The sequence below is a fragment of the Emydura macquarii genome, unplaced genomic scaffold (assembly GCF_026122565.2).
Source record: "Emydura macquarii macquarii isolate MOO-44397 ecotype Brisbane River unplaced genomic scaffold, CSIRO-AGI_Emac_v2 contig_3534, whole genome shotgun sequence".
NCBI classification, from domain to species: domain Eukaryota; kingdom Metazoa; phylum Chordata; order Testudines; family Chelidae; genus Emydura; species Emydura macquarii.
In genome coordinates this window covers 327,276-342,106 of record NW_027133671.1, presented here as the reverse complement: position 1 = coordinate 342,106, position 14,831 = coordinate 327,276, and the positions used below count along the sequence as shown (strand labels likewise).

At 49.4% G+C, this 14,831-nt stretch overlaps 1 protein-coding gene across 1 annotated transcript in view; it reads left to right on the top strand.

Annotated features, from left to right (window-relative positions):
- NOTCH2 (notch receptor 2) overlaps positions 1-14,831 on the top strand; it is a 133,072-nt gene that overhangs the window by 114,277 nt on the left and 3,964 nt on the right. Inside the window, exons 24-33 of the mRNA XM_067536366.1 lie at positions 1,302-1,414; positions 2,375-2,904; positions 3,735-4,082; positions 4,332-4,474; positions 5,544-5,754; positions 10,673-10,769; positions 11,210-11,378; positions 12,839-13,140; positions 13,549-13,696; positions 14,317-14,414. Coding sequence (XP_067392467.1) covers positions 1,302-1,414; positions 2,375-2,904; positions 3,735-4,082; positions 4,332-4,474; positions 5,544-5,754; positions 10,673-10,769; positions 11,210-11,378; positions 12,839-13,140; positions 13,549-13,696; positions 14,317-14,414 — 2,159 coding nt within the window. The remainder of the gene's footprint in view (positions 1-1,301; positions 1,415-2,374; positions 2,905-3,734; positions 4,083-4,331; positions 4,475-5,543; positions 5,755-10,672; positions 10,770-11,209; positions 11,379-12,838; positions 13,141-13,548; positions 13,697-14,316; positions 14,415-14,831) is intronic.

The window sequence follows — 14,831 nt, the reverse complement described above, 5'->3', positions numbered from 1 at the left end:
GTTATATGGAGGGTCACAGTTAGACTCAGGGTTTTGTAACTGGCGCCGTCATCCTTTTGAAAACCAGTAATACAGCTGCTTTCCTCCAGTCCTTGGGTGTCTCCCCAGTTGCACATCATTGCATATATTTGTTCTTTCTCACATCTAGCTATGCTAGCCTGCAAAAACTCTACAAAGTACCCAGGTCTGTGTGCGCACAGTGCCTGGTTGGCAGAGCAGCAGGTGCATGCATGAACTAGATTGCCAATGTGCACCACAGGAAAGAGCAGTGAATACATTGGCCACCCGTAAGGAAGAACTTCAGATAGATTTAATCTTGCAACGAAGTTCAGTAGCCCCCTCTGTGAATACCAGCACCTCACACATGCAGCACTGGATTGACCAGGGTCCAAGGAAGATTTAGGTACCCTCTCCCCATGCTGAGTTGAGTGGGCTCCAAAGGGATCTGATACCCTTCCCACCCCAGTACACTCTGTTGCCAGGTTCTGACAGCACTCTTTAGCTACTCTCCTAGGTCAGGCATTTGGTACTTCTCCCAACACCTGCCAGCGGCCAGATTCCATGGGGGAAGTCAGCAGTCGGGGCTCCGAATTGATCTCATACTTGCCCGATTTGGAACTGTATTGCTCCCTCGCCTTCCCTTCCACCCGCCCCCTTTGTCTGGCATGCAGCACTAAGCCCTGACCCAGCCGGCATCACCGAGGGGTCAGCCTTACACCCAACTCTCTTCAAACCATGCTTTGGGTGCCCGTTGTCATCCTCTCCACTCCTTGGCAGTTAGGCCCTGAGGGTCACTCACCCCTTGCCTGTTGACCAGGTATTGAGGGTGCACTCAATGTCAAAGCTCCAGTGAGAGTAAGCTCTTGTGTACCACCACAAGTGCTGACTGAGATCTGGGGTATGGTCAGCTCTCTCCATGCCTCTGAGGGAACGTACATCCACCAACTGGCTTCTGAGGAGACATTCAGCTTTCACTCACCTTAGTGACCAGCCTCTGTGGAGTAAGTCAGCACTTGGCTCTCCTGCTGACCCGCCTCCAGAGGGGAATGCAGCACTCCTCGCCCCCCTGTTCTCCACGTCATACCCAGCCTACGGCTGCCATTAGATGCCATCCAACGGGAGTTCTGCAGCTCCGTCCCCTCTTGCCAGGGTTTGGGAATGCTTAGTGTCACAGAGTGAATTGGAGGATCTATTGTCAGTGTCTCTTCTTGAAAAATAAAAGGACCGTTGAGCAGCCATTTGATTTTAACTTTGGCTTGATAACTCATTCCCTTCTCTTCCCTTGTGTGTCTGCTTCTCAGGTCGCCGCTGTGAGATGGTGATAGATGTGTGTCCCCAGAAGCCTTGTCAGAATGGAGGCACTTGTGCTGTTGCCAGTAAGGTGCCCGATGGGTTCATCTGCCAATGTCCTCCAGTAAGTGTCGTGCCCGTAAACTGCACTGTGTAGCCCAAACAGTCCCACCTTTTCTTTCTCTCTTGAACAGTAAGTTCCAGTGGCGGCTGGTAGGTGAGCCCTGTCGGGTAGCTTCTGCTTGTGAGCAGAGCAAAGATCCTCAAAGCCTCCATCAAACTGTTTATTCTTTGAGTATGGCCTGCACTGATCCCTGCTGTGGAGGAAGTGTGCACCCCTCTGAACTTCCTGGGAAGCTGTGTCCATTAGAGCTGCACTTGTGTTCGTGTGCCTCCCTACCGAGCATATGAGGGCAGCCAGTCAGTTCCTTTGGAGTGTCATACACAGTGAGCTGAAATTTGCCATTGCCAACCCTAGCAGTATCCTTTTGAGAAAGCTTAGCCAACTCTAAAGAGAAATGTAGGTGTTTCAGGTTAGGTCTTTGGCTACTCCATTGGCCCTGTTGAGCGCTTGTTTGCACAAAATCCCACTGAGTTTTCAGGAGCAAAAGCTTAAAGGAAATGTGTTCCAGTGTGCCAGAACCAAGCATGCACTCAGCTTCATGCAATGATCAAGCATGGGAAATGTCAGCCTCAAAGGTGTGAAAATTCTTGATAATTATCATGTGAAAAAATGGGATTATGATGGAGATTGGCTTGCAACCCTAACTATAGCACCCGTGCTTCAAGGCTGTACTATGGACTTGAAAGGTTAGGCCAGAGAGATACAGTTCTTGGTGGTCTTTCTGACTGGTGCACCCAGCTATAGCTCAAAGTCCTGTAGGGTTCAGGAACCAGTGTGTCTGTGGTTGGATCTAGGAAAGCCCCCCATGTCCCAGGGCTAAGGATATGCGAATTGACATAGGGGTGGGTCTGTGCGCTCCTTGTTAAACTCATGTCTGGGTACCCCTGTGCTTGAGCTAACAAAATCACCACTCCAGCCCCGAGACAGCTGATCAGTCTGATCACCCCACTTTTCTCCTAGGGTTATTCTGGGTTTAAGTGTGAGTTCGGCAGCCACAGTTCCTGTGGGCAAGTGAAATGCAAGAACGGGGAACAGTGCATCCAGACATCCTCTGGGCCCCAATGCTACTGCCCAAAGCTCTTGGCTGGCAAGGTGTGCCAGACTAGCACAGGCTGTGCCAGTGACCCGTGCCAGAATGGTGGAAGCTGCCATCCCAGGACTCAGCCGCCTTATTACTACTGCCAGTGCCTGGACCAGTCTGAAGGCAGCCAGTGTGAACGCTCGGTGCAGCCCAGCGAACAGCCGCTCAGGTGCCTGGGCCAGCGCTGTGCAGAAAGGGCAAAAGATGGCTACTGTGATGAGGACTGTAACACGCATGCCTGCCAGTGGGACGGTGGTGACTGCTCCCTGACGGTGGAAGATCCCTGGGCTAACTGCTCTTCCTCGCTGCGCTGCTGGCAGTATTTCAATGGCCAGTGCGACGAGCTCTGTAACACACCCGAGTGCCTGTTCGACAACTTCGAGTGTCAGCATAGTAGCAAGATATGCAAGTAAGGCCTGATCCTGACTGCCATGGTGTCTGTCACTAACACAAAGCTCTCCCCTAGTGCTTCTAACCTCTTGAACGCTGCCTGTGCCGCTCTCCCCGCAGCCCTGGGAAGGGCACATGCTCCCTGCACTCTTGCTAGGCCCCACGCATCAAGGAGCTCTCCCTCTTTCATCTGGTTTTCAACTTCCTTTGGAAATAAGTGTTGGAAGATGTGTTCTTGGTGGCATAGTGACACAGCCTGATCAATGATGCCACGTGCTAAGCTACTGACTGAACATATTGCACCATCTGCACCTCTCTCCTGCCTCCCAAAGAAACCCAGATACAAGACACCCTCCCTTCACACTAGAGCAGAGTGTTTGTTGAGGTCCCAGGGAAAATGAGCTCATCGGCATCTCTTCATGCCCCACACAAACTTGGCATATCCTTGGCACAGGTGTCATGTCTGAGACCTTACGGTGGCCTCCTAGGGCACTCCTTTCTAGTCATAGCAGGCAGCACATGCCAGGGCTTCACCATGCTCACCGGTCGCGTGATCCTGGTGTTGGGTGTAATGCTGCTGCCTGGACAAAGCAGTTCTCTCCCTTGAACAGAACCAGGTGACCCTCAGGTGCTAGACCTCTTCCACCCACTTGGACCCAGACAGCAAGCGCTTCCCGGAGGTGAAACCAAAATGCCTCAGCCCACTGAGCTTCTTCCTCAACCTGAACCCAGACGGGAGTCAATTAGCTAGCAGGGAAAGGCTTTGTATCCTGTTCTGCAGGCCCCCAGGCTAGAGGTACAATGAAACACAGGTGTGCTGCTGTTTGTAACCCTGCGCCCCTCTCCTAGGTATGATAAATACTGCGCAGATCACTATGCGGACAGGCGCTGCGACCAGGGCTGTAACAGCGAGGAGTGTGGCTGGGATGGCCTGGACTGTGCTCATGACAAAGCTGAGAAACTGGCAGAAGGGACCCTTATTATTGTGGTGCTCATGCCCCCTGACGAGCTACTCAGTGATGCCCGCAGTTTCCTGCGGACTTTAGGATCCCTTCTCCATACCAACCTGAGAATAAAGCTGGACTCCCAGGGAAAGCCCATGGTGTTCCCCTACTACGGGGAGAGGCCAGCATCACGGAGTCGGCGATCGCTCTCGGTCATTCGCAAGCCCAGAGAACTTGAACAAGAAGTCATTGGGTGAGTGAATTCCTTTGTGCATCACTATTGAGACTGTATTGATAGATACTATGGGTGTGATGTATGTTCAAATGTATGCCATATTTGTGGCCTAAAATATGTCTGTGTTCTGCTAGGGGAGGAGTCTAAAACTATGGAGATCGCTAAATCTAATGCCAGGGTGTAACAGACTAAATTATAACACCTTTTAGAAAGACCTATTCCCTCGTCCTGTGCTTACTCCTCTGCACTTTAATTCCATTCATGCAGCACGAAGGTGTTCCTGGAAATTGACAACCGCCAGTGTGTTGAAGATTCAGACCAGTGCTTTAGGAGCACAGAAACTGCTGCAGCCCTCTTAGCAGCTCAGGCCATCCAGGGCATGCTGCCCTACCCCTTCGTGTCTGTGCAAAGTAAGTAACGTTGGAGGAGAGAGGAAGTGTCTGCTGCATGAAAGAAGTAAATGCTTGATTTAATGTATGAAAAGGTATGTTTTAATTATTGATCTTCACTTCAACATCTGCATGCACCTTTCTGTTCAAATATAGCTTCCTGAATCCTGCAAAAGACGTAATGACATTGCATGCTGATTTGCTGACCTACAGTATTACAGATATGGGTGGCCATTGTGTGCATGTGTGGTACACCTTGTGTCATGAATTTTTTTAAATGTATAGTGTGGAGTGTGAAACAAGCTGTAAAATACATACGTGTAGGTGGTAAGTTGCAGAGCCATGTGAGGGATTTATCACACACCTCTGACAGTCTCAACTGTCCGTTAGAACTCATTCAGACATTCCAAATCCCCTGAGCAGATTCAAATAGGTGCCTTTATAAAAAAGAGAATTCAATCTGCCAGACATTTCCTCCTCTCCAAGAGAGAATTTCTTTAGATTCCACCAGAACCTGAGCCATAGTTGCAAGATTCAACACTGGACCAGAAACCACTTCTTTATACCTAGTAGTGTTATGACTTTAAAGTCTGATCTTAGTCCTGATTTAGGAGTGGATATCTTGAGCCAGCTGAACAAAGAACAGGATCTTTGGTTTAGCAGTAGCTCCTTTTTTAAAAAGAACAGGATCTTTGTCAGAGCAACTGAGTATATCATTGAACATCTTGTCCATGAAGCCGTATCCAGCTTGTTCAGGATCTCCACAAAGTGTTACACTTACACGTGTTGTCATGTATAAGCTGTGCACTTCTTCAAAATTTGTTTTCTTCAGCCCTAGACTGCAGCCTTTTAAAATACGCACTCTGAAAAACATGTAACAAAGGGTAGATGATAGCATGAAAGTGCTGTGTTCATTGTAGATATACTGACTGGTCAAAACTTACTGTGCAAAGCCAGAGTCTGAATTTCTGAAGGCCCTGGAGTCCTTTAGAAAAATCACTACCTTCATGAAGAAAACCCTATGTACAAAAAGAGCAAAGGAAGATTGAAGGCTGCACTTACCTTGCTGTATTTTAATTGGGATTTTTAGGTGAACCTTGGCTACCAAAGAAGACCCAGTTGCTTTATCTACTTGCTGTGGCAGCTGTGATCGTCCTTTTCATCCTTTTACTGGGTGTGCTTGTGGCAAAGAGAAAGCGCAAGCATGGCTCCCTTTGGCTTCCTGAGGGTTTTGTTCTACGCCGGGACCCCAGTGACCACAAGCGCAGGGAGCCAGTTGGGGAAGATGCAGTTGGACTGAAGTAAGTCTGGATTGGGTCATTGAAAGCCTTTATGCTAATGCATGCTAGGTTCTTGGGAGCGCACACCAGTCCAAAACAAACCACCATGTATTGCACAAATCCCTAATTAATGGAACTTAAAACTTTGTGCAGAAAAAATTCACACTTTAAGCTAAAATCTCTAATGCTCTTTCTCTGTCCAAAGGTTCAGTTCAGATGGTCTTTCATTTGATACGTCATATAACGTTAAATAAGGAAGACCCAGTCCATGAATAACTTTAAACTTCAAGCACCAGAAAACCCATTGTAGGTTACAGTCTTTCACTGCCCTCTAGGGGACGGACTAGATGTTGTGTCTGACTCTTGAGTGCTTTAAATCATGCAGCTTGAAGAGTGGTGGTGTAGAAATAACGAAATATCTGAAAATCGCATGCTCGTCTTTCACTTTACTTGACTTCCCACTGAATTAACCCTACTACCACTGGCTTGTTGAAATAAGAGCAGATAATGGGCCATATTCATCCATGATGAAACTCTATGGAAGTCAAATGTCAATAAATGGTCCACTGTGTGTGTTTTAATGAAGGATTCAAGATGCTGAAAACATGTCTGTCAAACTTACTGGTACATACCAGCAGTGGTCCCCCTCCAGAGGCTAGAAAGGTTTGAGTCTGCTAGTGTCTCCAAGCTAATGGACCAGCCTTGTAACTAATGCAGTACAGGCAAGTGCTTTTAGAGCCAGAGGTCCTGGGTTCAATCCTGGCAGATAACTCCGCCAGGGGCCTTTGTTACATTTATTTCAATGGGGTGCTATGTAAACAGCTCCAAATTCAGACGTGCAAATTAGTGTGTATCTGCTGGATATCTCAAGTGCCAGCTCATGCTCCTGTGTGAATATGTTTGTTGCACTTATTCAGAAAACAATGGCTTCAGTGACAGAAGTTCTCTCAATGCAACATTGTGGTTGAGAATTGTCAAGTAAAAGCTAAAGAAGCTCAGAGCTGTGGTTACCAAGGCGGCCGTCTCTTGTATCCTCTCTAATGTAGCAACCACATAGCACGTTTCAGTTAAGCATGTAAAACAACAGTTAATGTCACAATCCTTCAGTTCATAGGGCAGCATGCTAATGGCACCGTCACTTTGGCTGCTCTCCCGGCATGCCTGGCTAGCCATCTCTGCAGGCCAGTGTGGAGAGTGTGGGAGTGACGTTGCAGTCTGCTTTGTTTGGGGTGATGCCTGCTGCTGGGGGTGCTAAGAAGGAGGCATCCCTGCCATATCCTGAGTTCAGCAACGGTGGCTGCCTTGCATTGGCAGGTGTGCTGGGAGGAGAAGGCTCCTTGCTCATTGGTGCTGGCTACAGAGGCTGTTCCTGCCTCTGCTCCTAGTGCTGAGGCAAGTGGATTCCTTATGGCAGACTCCATTGCTGCCAGCACTCCAAACCTGCTTTGCTTGTGGTTTACCAGACAAGGGAGAACTCTGAAGCTGGGAAGTTCTTTGACTCCAGGGACAGAGAAATGTAGCCTTTGGCCATGTTTGGAAGAAAGGCTTATCCCACAGTTATCAGGCCAGATAAAACTTTGCTCTGGTAAAAACTGCCTCCAAGGCCCAGCACATCACAGGCTAAGGCACAGGAATTTCCAGGGCTAAAGGTCAGGGGATGCCCAAACGTTCCCTCAGGACTGCATCTGAATCTGATGCTGCCAGATCTCTGGCTGCAGCCCACTTGAAATGTTCCCAAATTCTGGTCTTTGGGGCCCAGGTGAAGGCTATGAACTTGCCTCTGAAGGCTCAGGCCTCTTCACTGTCGAGAACTTCTTATAGAACTGAAAGCTGCCAACTCCCTGGCTAGAGCTCGGGGCTTCAGTCAGCCGGTTGTAGGCAGTGTTTGTTTTGGTGCTTTGGGGGCCAGTCACAGCAATGCTTTAGAGCAGCGGCTCTCAACCGGTGGTATGTGTACCACCGGTGGTACGCCGAAGAAGGCTGGGTGGTACGCGAGCCGTACTGCGCCGCTGAATCCGCCGCCGCCGGAAGGGCCCTCCCGCCCACCCTCGCGAAACTCTGCTGCCGAAAAGGGGAAACGGCAAAAGGGTTTCGGCGGAGGGCATTGTTCCCACCATGGAGCCCACTGCAAAACCCCGCCGCTGCCGAAAGTCCCGGCCCGCCGCTGACGCGAAACCCCGCCGCCGCTGAAAGTCCCAGCCCCTTTTTTTTCCCGAGTGGTACTCAGGTCAGGTACAGTCAGGTCAAGTGGTACTTGACCTGACTGTACCTGACCTGAGTGGTACTCAGGAAAAAAAGGTTGAGTACCGCTGCTTTAGAGCGTTGGCCGCCATCAGAGGGCACACCATGGAGAATGCAAAGACCTTCCCAGCTGCTGGTGGGGCTGCACCTTGCCAGCAAATCTGAGGGTGCGTCGAAGGACCCAGAGCCAGTACTGCAATACCCAGTTCCTTTTCCTTCCTCACCTACCCAGCTTTGGAGATCAGTTGTCCAAGCTGACGAACAGGGTGCCGTTTGTTTGGGTTTTGGAGATTATCACACTTGAGTACTCATGCAGTTTGAAGCCAGGCCAATATCCAACCCTCCATCCCTTTCTAGGGCTCACTCGTGGGGAATTTTTGAAAGAGACAGACGTGGCTCTGTAAAAAATAGGAGCCGCAGAACTGATGCCAGAGCTTTACAGAGGGACAGGATTTTCTACTCAACAAAAAAAATCAGAGCTTTACACTTATTCTGGACTTCTCCAAATTGAACAAATGACCGAGAAGAGTCTCATTCTGCATGGCTTCTCTGTGCAGCATAATTCCAGTTCACAAACGCTAGATTGGTTTTTGGCCCTTGGCCTTAAAGATGCTAGCTTTTGCCTCCCAATATGGAGGAAACATGTTAGATTCCTGGTGGGCAAGAAATGACCAGTGCAAGGTCCTTCTCTGCACTCTGCAGCCCCAGGGTATTCATATGGTGCATGGCTGTGGTTGTGACTCATCTCTTGCAGGAGCATCCATGTCTGGGCACATGGCTCATAAGAGCTCAGTCTGACAGCAAAGTAGTTCATACTGCTGCAGGAGACCTGCACCCTCTTCAGATCTGAGTTGCTAAAGATAAATCTGCATTTCATCTCACTTTACATCCTGCCCCTCATAAGGGCAGTCTGCATTCCACCGGGTCTCCAGCCTGCTTGCTGCAGGGCAGATCCTGAGATTGCATCCCAGGCAGTGCACTGGCTAGGTCCCCGCTAGATGGCAAAAAGCTTTACCAGTCTCAGGTTCAATGGAAGTCTGCACCCCTGGTATCTGCTATGCAAGACTATGGATGCCCCCTTGCAAGGGTGATTAAATCAGATGGGAAAAGTGTTTGAAGTTTAGCTATGACAGTGTTTCCCCCTCAGCAGGTCAGACTTCCTATGGCCAGAGAATGCCATGAAGGGGATCCCCTTCTCTCGGTCTGTTCTTCAGATGGTTACAGATGCCTCCCATGTAGAGCACATCTAGGTTCTCTAACTGTCCATTCTCTCTGGAGACCGCAGGAGTCAAGACTTCACCCAAACCTGCTGGAGCTGAGGCCCATCAGACTAGCTTTCGAATCCTTTCATATAGTCTAGAGCAGGTTGCCACCAACCTGTTGGCTGTGGTAGTACCTGAACAGACAAGTGGTCAGTCCCTTCTGTCCAGACATGGTACACTGGAGATAGTGACCCCATCTGCTCTACACCCAACAGGTATGAAATACCTCCATAGACAGAGGCTGAAAGATGTGGAGCAGCACACATTGTCAGACAGTGGCTCGTCTGGTATTTGCCAGGTGCATGCTGCAGATCAGAATAATAAACTCCCACAGGTGTGCTCAGCGCTGGCCAGGAGGCATGTGTGTTAGATGCTTTTAATCACACTGGGGGGAAATGGTTCATTTCCACCTCTCCTGTTTCTCCTCACCCCCCAGAGTGTTGAGGAAGGGTTGATAGGACAGAGCAGAGCAATATCAGGAATGTCCTCACGGTATGGCATGCCTTATTAAGAACATAAGACCGGCTAGACTGGGCCAGACCAATGGCCCATCTAGCCCAGTATCCTGTCTTCTCACAGTAGCCAATGCCAAGTGTTTCAGAGGGAATGAACAGACCAAGTAATCATCAAGTGATCCACTCCCAGCTTCTGGCGAACAGAGGCTATGGACGCTTCAGAGCAGGGTTTTGCATGGCTATCGTCAGCACTTCGAGCCATGCCCAGAGGTCATCAGTTTGGTCTTCTCCTTTCCCAGCAGAATTGCAAGATGATGTATCAGGACTTCGGTTCCTTTCACCCAGCAAGGTGGCCGCTGTGCTTTAGGGCCAGGTTGCTACGTGGAATTCAGTTCTGCCTTTCACAACACAATTTCCTCTCACTGTTGCATCAGACAGGTGCCGGTTTCAGGAGGGCAGGGTGTAATTCACTGGCTAACAAGCAGGGCTCCTCAGCCTGTCTGCCACAGCATGGATGTCGGTGCAAACTCTGCAGAGGCAGTAGTGACGGGAGAAGGGATTGCTTACCAACCATACCTCCATTCTAGAGCGTGTGGCCTCCCTAGCCATGCTTCCTGCCCTAGCAAGCAGAGCAGAGCTCAAAGGCCCTGCCCCAGCACCCATGTGCTCCAGTGGTTCTGTGGCCACAGGACTGTCTGTGGGCCTCCCGCAGTCCAGTTCTGGGGAGGCAGCACATTTAGAACACGAATAAAAGTTGGTCAGGAATCCTTCTCTTCCAGTGTCATACCTCTGGCGCCCCGATAGCCTCCCCTCCCCCGCGCTGCATGATCCATGTTTTCGTTGGCTGTTATTGGTGATGGCCTGTCGTTAAAAGGGAACGTTCCCTATCGTGTCTACACGCAACAAGTTAAACAGAGTGCCAGCAATTCCGGTATCACTTGGTCAGCCCACAGCATGACACCTGCTCTCCCATTTATTTAGGAATCTGTCCGTTCAAGCTACAGAGGGGAATGTGACTGATTCCAGTCCCAACGAGCACTGGGCAGGCAATGGAGGGCTTGCGCCTAAGAGAGCAAAGGTAAGAGACACTAGACATTGAACGCTGCCTTCTGAACGGTGAGACTGAGCTTGTTCTACCTGGGGTAAGGTTTGGTACTTCTGAAACATGCCCTCCCCCAAAATACCCCTTTAGCCTGTGCCTCTAGAAACCTCTTACAAGTAACAATGTTCAAACCACAAATCTTAAATTCAGGGCAAGAGCTACAGCCCAGAACAGGAACAAAGTCACTTCGTGCCAGAGCCCGTCCCTGTACAGGCCTCCAGAGCCTAAAGGGGGGAGGAGAAGCTTTGCCAATGCTAATCTCTTTTTAAATCCAGGTCAGTTCTTGCCCAGTGGGAACTTAAACTTCAGGAATGCCAAGCTGAGTAAATGGAGACACTTGTTTTAAAAAACAGCTTGGAAAGTGTCTGCTGCTATTGGACTCGTTTCTGAAGTGAACCTTTATTTTCCCTGCTCAGGCTGAAGATCAAGCTTTGCTGTCTGAAGGAGAGGAGCAGGTAGATCAACGCCAGTGGACACAGCAACACCTAGAGGCAGCTGACATCTGTGGGACCCCATCTCTAGCCCTTACACCACCGCAGGCAGATCAGGAAGTGGACGGGCTGGATGTCAATGTCAGAGGGCCAGGTCAGTACACTGTGTACAACTCCCAAGCCTCGAACAACCAGGCCTTAACCAGTGTATACTTCTAGTCCTTGTGCAGCTTAAAGATGCAGAACATGCAGAGACATCAGCAACATTACACAATGTTTGAGCGAAAGCCAAGGGTGGGGGAGAAACCTGCTACCACACAGTCTAGTAAAAAGACTGGAGAGACAGATTCATGGCTTGCAGCGCTTGGAGTATAGCGTGAAATGAAGGAAGGGAAGTCACAGTATCGGAAAATAGTAGGACAAGGAACAATAAATAAAGGAAGTCCAGGAAGTCCGTTAAGGCAATAAAACTCCCAGAGGAGCTAATCCCGGCACCATCACAGCAGAGATAAGGATGAACTGCTATACTGGAAATATCCAATAGCTCCTTTAGTAGCTGTCTGACTGCACTGATCTGTGCCAGAGATTGCTGAGAGAGAACTGAGCAGAGTTCTACTCCCTGAGAATATATAGTCTGCACAGAAAGGGGGGAGGGTTTCCTTCTGACATATGATCAGGAGTTTATACCATTAATCTGCACAAACAAGAAGATATCTAGTTAACAAGCAGCCTAGGTCAGCTGTGTATATAAGACATTAGGCTGTCTGCTAGGGACAGAGTAATAATAATACAGCAAATACTGTAATGGTCTTAAATTTACTGATTTGTCCTCACTTGAGTAAGTTCTGTGATCAGTTTTGGTCACCGGACCTCAACAGCCCTCGTGACTTTCATCTTTTCTATTATTATTGGTCCCCTAACTAGAGCAGCAAGTGATCACCTAAGTTCAGGAAGAAACTTTCCCCTTATGCTCTAGTATTTCCGGTTGGCTAGATGCACTGAGCGTGCTCTGCTGGCCTTTGAAGTGGTCAGTGTAGGTCTTTCATCAGATTACATGCCTGATGTGATTTCTTCTACGCTGAAGTGATTCCTGGGAACAAGAAAACTGGCTGTGACTTTTATCCTGGTTAGTGCAGCAGCAGAGGTGATTTTCATGCGTATGCTATAATATCAGGGGCTGTTCTAGGACGCTCTTACTCAGGGCCTGGTTCATTTCCCATCCAAAATGGCTGTCCATCAATTTTATTGAGAATTGGACCCCCTTCTTAATGCTGTTTTAACATCATCATATCTGCTTTCTGACCCCTGGTTAGCTACTAACTGTGAAACAGTAATGGGCAGGGAAGTTTCCTTGGTGAGCACAGGGCCTAAATAATCAGCTTCTGCAGGATCTCCGCTTCCATTGAAACCAAGCTCCTAGCCCAGTAATTGGGAAGCAAGCCTTCCAGATATGAACAGGTAAAATGGATCTGCATACACCAAGATGGATGAAGGCATTGTCACTGGCCCTGGGCACAAAGGGAGGGAGAGGATATGTAGCACTGGGAACAGGCGCCATCTGCTTTCCTTTGTTGCTGTGCAAGTGTTGCCCTTCTAATGCTTCTTCTGTTGCAGATGGGTGCACGCCACTCATGCTGGCATCTCTTCGTGTGGGCAGCTCCGAGATTAGTGATGAAGATGAAGAAATGGAAGATCCTTCAGCAAATATAATAACAGACTTGATTTATCAAGGTGCCAACCTGCAGGCCCAAACAGACCGTACTGGGGAGATGGCGCTGCACTTGGCAGCTCGCTACTCCAGAGCGGATGCGGCAAAGCGCTTACTCGATGCTGGTGCGGATGCTAACGCACGTGACAACATGGGGCGAGCTCCCCTTCATGCAGCCGTGGCAGCGGATGCACAGGGTGTCTTCCAGGTAAGCCATTTGGGGAATCCCTTTGTGGGCATTAGCTGAGATGGGGGCATTAGGGCACAGGACATCACCCTGCCTGCCCAGACAGATTTAGCGGGCATGTACTATGTCCATGACTTTCCTGCTCTCAGACTGTGAGCAATGCATTGGCCAAGGGCTAAAAGGATGAAGAGTCTTTGTAGGCCCAGTTGCTTCAGATATTAGTAACTCAGAGGATTCTGCATGCACACTGTGTTGTATGTAATTGTTCAGTTTTCACTTGCCTTTTTTGTTACTATTTTGCACATTCTGAGCCCTTGTATTTCAGCCCCGATATTGCCACATGAATACAACGTTGCTCTTACGTGTTTTGTTAATTCTCAGTCTTGTTTCTTAATGGAATTGAAAAATCCCTCTTCTCCTGTGCCTCAGATCTTGATCCGTAACAGAGTGACGGACCTAGACGCTCGGATGAATGACGGCACAACCCCACTAATTCTGGCTGCACGACTGGCTGTGGAAGGAATGGTGGCTGAGCTGCTCAACTGTCAGGCAGATGTCAATGCAGTGGACGATCATGGTATTGTGGGACTTGGGGGACAGGGGCTTCTGTATTCAGTGCTGTTTTTCGGGATAGAATGGGAACGAGGCGCTAAAACCTAGACTAGAGCATGAGCTGTTGATAACACTGGAGCTAGCAGAATAAATAGGGTAGAGGATAGCCTGCAGAGGTGGGTTCGATGGGGCGATTAACTGTAGAATGACTGGCCACCGCAGGGTGGGTTGTTTAGAGATGCCTGACATGAATGGAGGCAAGCGGGGGTGACACAGGCTGGGTTGTGCTGAGACTTTCTGCACTGCACAGTGGACGATATCTCACAAGTGCGGAACATGCGCACCCAGGAGAGGCTGTCCCATTGCATGGTGTAAGATGGAGTCTCTTAGGAGGTGCCTTGTGGTTCTGGGTGTCATGGAGGGGGCCCACCAGGACTTTCTGCAGCTATCGGGGGACAGAGGAGTGTCTCGCGGGTGATCATACAGAGGTACAGCATAGTATAGAGGCTGCAGGGCTGACCATACCAGGAGGAGTGTTGTGGGTTGCCAGGTTCGTCTGGCCCCTGGGGATGCTGCATTACACGTCTCACACTTCGAACTATTCACTCAGTGGTTTGTTGCTGAAGGGACTGAATTTCCCCACAGGGAAATCTGCTCTTCACTGGGCCGCTGCTGTTAACAATGTGGAGGCAACACTAGTGCTGCTGAAAAATGGAGCCAACCGAGACATGCAGGACAACAAGGTACAGTTTGTGTCTGCTTTGTAGGTCTGTCACTTCACACACACAGTCTGCACCACCAGTCATTCAGCACAATCCCTCTCCCACCAGCTCCGTGCCTTGCGACTGGACAGTGTCAGACGCTGCTGCTGGAAATCATCTAAGCCAAGATTTTCAAAACTAGATGCTTAGAGCTAGGCTTCTAGGTCTATATTTAGGGAATGACGTGAAGTGACTCTTCAAAAGTGCCAAGTACCCAGCAGCTCGTATTGATCTCAAGACATGCATCTTACTCCCTCTTAGCCAGGGCACAGACTGGTTCCCAGGTCTCCCCACTCCCAGTCCAGTGTCCTAACTACAGGGCCGTTCTTTCAGCTGAGTGCTCTGTTCTTTCCCGTGCAAGCTTTAGCTGATTGTATTCTTGCTTGGTTCCCTCCCCAT